The sequence below is a fragment of the Ursus maritimus genome, unplaced genomic scaffold (assembly GCF_017311325.1).
Source record: "Ursus maritimus isolate PB19 unplaced genomic scaffold, ASM1731132v1 scaffold_18, whole genome shotgun sequence".
NCBI classification, from domain to species: Eukaryota; Metazoa; Chordata; class Mammalia; order Carnivora; family Ursidae; genus Ursus; species Ursus maritimus.
Genome location: NW_024424230.1, coordinates 48,755,599 through 48,758,836, shown reverse-complemented (window position 1 = coordinate 48,758,836; position 3,238 = coordinate 48,755,599). Strand labels below are relative to the sequence as shown.

General features: G+C 40.3%; 1 protein-coding gene across 1 annotated transcript; it reads right to left on the bottom strand.

Moving 5' to 3' along the window:
* Positions 1–1,037: 1,037 nt before the first annotated feature.
* On the bottom strand, positions 1,038–1,644 carry CETN1 (centrin 1). The gene has a single exon (XM_008690510.2). It carries the CDS (start codon positions 1,642–1,644, stop codon positions 1,126–1,128), a length of 519 nt encoding a protein of 172 aa, XP_008688732.1. The 3' UTR covers positions 1,038–1,125.
* Positions 1,645–3,238: the final 1,594 nt, after the last annotated feature.

The window sequence follows — 3,238 nt, the reverse complement described above, 5'->3', positions numbered from 1 at the left end:
ATAGGTATTCCAAAGGGTAGCTTTCTTATTTCAAAATAAGAAAGGCTTAATTTTGAACAGAGAACCAGTCGTATTAACACATACACAAACCACAGTGAAATAGTGTCCTGGGATTATAAAATAGAGAACCATTTACATGCTAAACGCTCTGGCATCAACTATATACCAGAGGGGGGAAATCAAGTATCAAGGACTAAGATGTTCTAAGAATTAGCATGTAGATACTGGCTTGTAATAAAGCAGTAATAAAATGAAGGTTATAATACAGTGTAACTAAAATGCTAGCTGATCTTTCCAAGGACAGATAAGTAGGTTAAAATAAATTGTATTTTTTACAATTTCCTAAATGAAGATCTTACATATGTAAGATATTTACTCAAAATCATTAGTTAGCTTAATCTCTTATGCAAATTATGCTTTACTTGGGCCAATATTAAATTAAATTTTACTTTGTAGCCTAGGTATACATCTGGCCCTGGATAATATACAGTAGATAATTTATACACAAAAGAAGAATCATTTGTATGTGATGGAGTCAGAGAATAGACAAAACTGCATAATTTATCACCACCCAACTGCAAACTTATACTTCAGAACAGCACCTTTCCTGAGCCTGGTAAGTGGTTGCATTGCTCTCCTTCAAACCAATATTCAGTTAAATTAAAAGTAATGGCTAGGATGACCCACTGGCCAATTCCACCTCATCGTGCTAAAAGAACGACTTGAGTTTAAGCAATAATATGTGAAGCAAGATAACATAAGACCACTAAAGAAGTGACGAGGGAATCACATGGCTCTTTGTCCCAAGAAGCCAGCCTACCTTCCTTCAGTTCCATGGTTGTCCACCAAAGCAGGACAGAAGGTGAGCGAGGGGACTGAAGCATCGGGACTCTTTATTCAACCTAAAGTACTCCAGGTCTGCTTTTGAGAATTAAAAACAAAAACTCACATTAAAAGCATCTTTAAAATTCTGTAATTGTGCCAGAGATTTGGAAATAGAAGTATCTAAACAAATTGGGGGTAAGAGGATAGTGCTGTCCTCTAACTCAAGGTTTCACAAAACGGAAGGAGGAAATCCAGCAAGCCACTTGACTTCTCTACACATGCTTGCGGAAGAAAGCGACTTTAATACAAGTTGGTCTTTTTCATGATCCGAAGAAATTCTTCCTCGTTCACTTCGCCATCTCCATCCCGATCAGCTTCGTCTATCATTTCCTGCAGCTCCTCGTCGGTAAGGTTTTCCCCTAACTCGTTGGCCACGCGCTTTAGGTTTTTGAAAGAGATCTTCCCAGTTTCATCGTCATCAAAGAGCCTGAAAGCCTTCAGGATTTCTTCTTTGGTGTCTTTCTCGGCCATCTTCTGAGTCATTACGGCCAAAAAGTCATTGAAGCTGATTTTCCCTGTACCTTCCTTGTCCACTTCGGCGATCATCTTCTTCATCTCTTCCTTCCTGGGTTCAAAGCCCAGCGCTCTCATGGCCACCTTCAGCTCCTTAACATCAATGGTCCCACTTCCATCGGCATCGAAGAGGTCAAATGCTTCGCGAACCTCTTGCTTCTGATCTTCAGTGAGCTCAGGCTTAGGGCCCACCTTTCTTTTCTGGCTGGTAGAGGCCACATTTGACTTCTTAAAGCTGGAAGCCATCTTCCTTTGGCTGTTGTTACCTTTAACGGTGCCACCGCAGTTACTGCGCTTGCGCAGGGGTGACCCCACCTGGAGCGCAGGCGCGGGGCCTCTCCGCATTCATTCCCAAAGCTTTCCCGTGTGCTCTCCCGTGAGACCTGGCTCACTAAGCCCGCCATGTCTGCGGCATCTTATTGACGTTATATTCCACAGTTCCTTTGATTATCACCCAGTTTCCACGAGCTGAAATGTGGGCTGGCAAGAAGTGACTGTAGCCACAGTTGTCTCCCATAATGCGTTGCCTCTTGCTCTTCTGTCCAGACCATTTGCCAGTATCCAGAGGACCAGGTTTGTAGGGTTATTTGGAAGTTCTTCTCTCCTTCTCTATACAAATTAAAACAAACAAGCAAAAACAAAAACAACCGCCCCCAAACCCAAACCTTCTTGGAGTTAAATAAAACAAAAAGCCCCCTTTTAGTCTGAGGTTACCTCAGGCTAAATTAAGGATAATCAAGGTGGAGCTTGATCCCTGGGCATTAGATGTGGGGAAGAAGGAGTGAGAATATTAAGTCACAACATGTGTTCAACTTGACATAAGTGGAAAACAGATAAAATGGAAAAAGTTATGTATAAAATTTGTAGGAGTTTGTTTCCTGACATTACACTCAACAATAATAAAACTTCACCGGTTTATTCAGCATATGCTGAAATACGAAATGTAATATCCAAATGTATGATTTACTTTCAGTGTTTCAGTCTTACATACTCAGTGTAATTACACTCAAATAACAGTCTTAATTTCATTCACTAGGCTTTTCGTTTGGAGGGGGGTTGAAATACTACTTTCTGGTATTTTTTAAAGACTCTAGCAGCATATTACTGTCACTGTTTATCATCTAGTTGGGACTGTGCTGAAACCCCCACTCTGATTGCCCTGCTTTGGCAGTGGAAATGGGAGCGTATGACGCAGTACATGTTGGGACTAAAAACTGCCTCCTGAGAATAAAGGGGCAAGAGAAAAATGAGAGCATTTTAAGCGAAAAGAAAGGAAAGAGTCATCAAGTAAGCCCATAAAGGAATTGCCTTTGGAATTGCTGTATATGTCTTAAAATTTTTTTTTAACCTGACATTTTTAGCATTCTTTCCCCCCCAAATCTCAACTTATTACTACTTGATCAGTAACAGAGAAGGTACTTCCAAAGTTTTTATTGGAGAGGTTTTGTATCTTTAGTATCTAGAACAGTGCTTGACACATAGTAGGTAGATTAATAAATGTCGGATAAGTGAATAAGAGTTATTGTTGGTTTTAAAATACTTCTGAATTGTCCAAATAAAACCAACAACCCCCCCTTCAAGATCCAAGATTAAATTATGCTGGGAGTGTTTTACAAATTTAGTGTTTTTGTTTTTTTAATTAGTGATCAGATATTGTTTACATGATCTGTTTAATAGCTAGATCTTACTACCTGCCCCAAATGACATGTGACCTAATGGACAGAGGGCCTGAGTATAGGGTTTCTAAAAGTTAAGGAAACTTACCTCTGGTGCCTCCCACCTTCTGCCTCCCAGCACTTGTCACAGTGTCAATCCAAGGTGGACTTTGGCAAGTAGCACT

Excerpts from the sequence above, each read along its gene's own strand:
- CETN1 (XM_008690510.2), bottom strand. The coding sequence starts at position 1,644 with ATGGCTTCCAGCTTTAAGAAGTCAAATGTGGCCTCTACCAGCCAGAAA.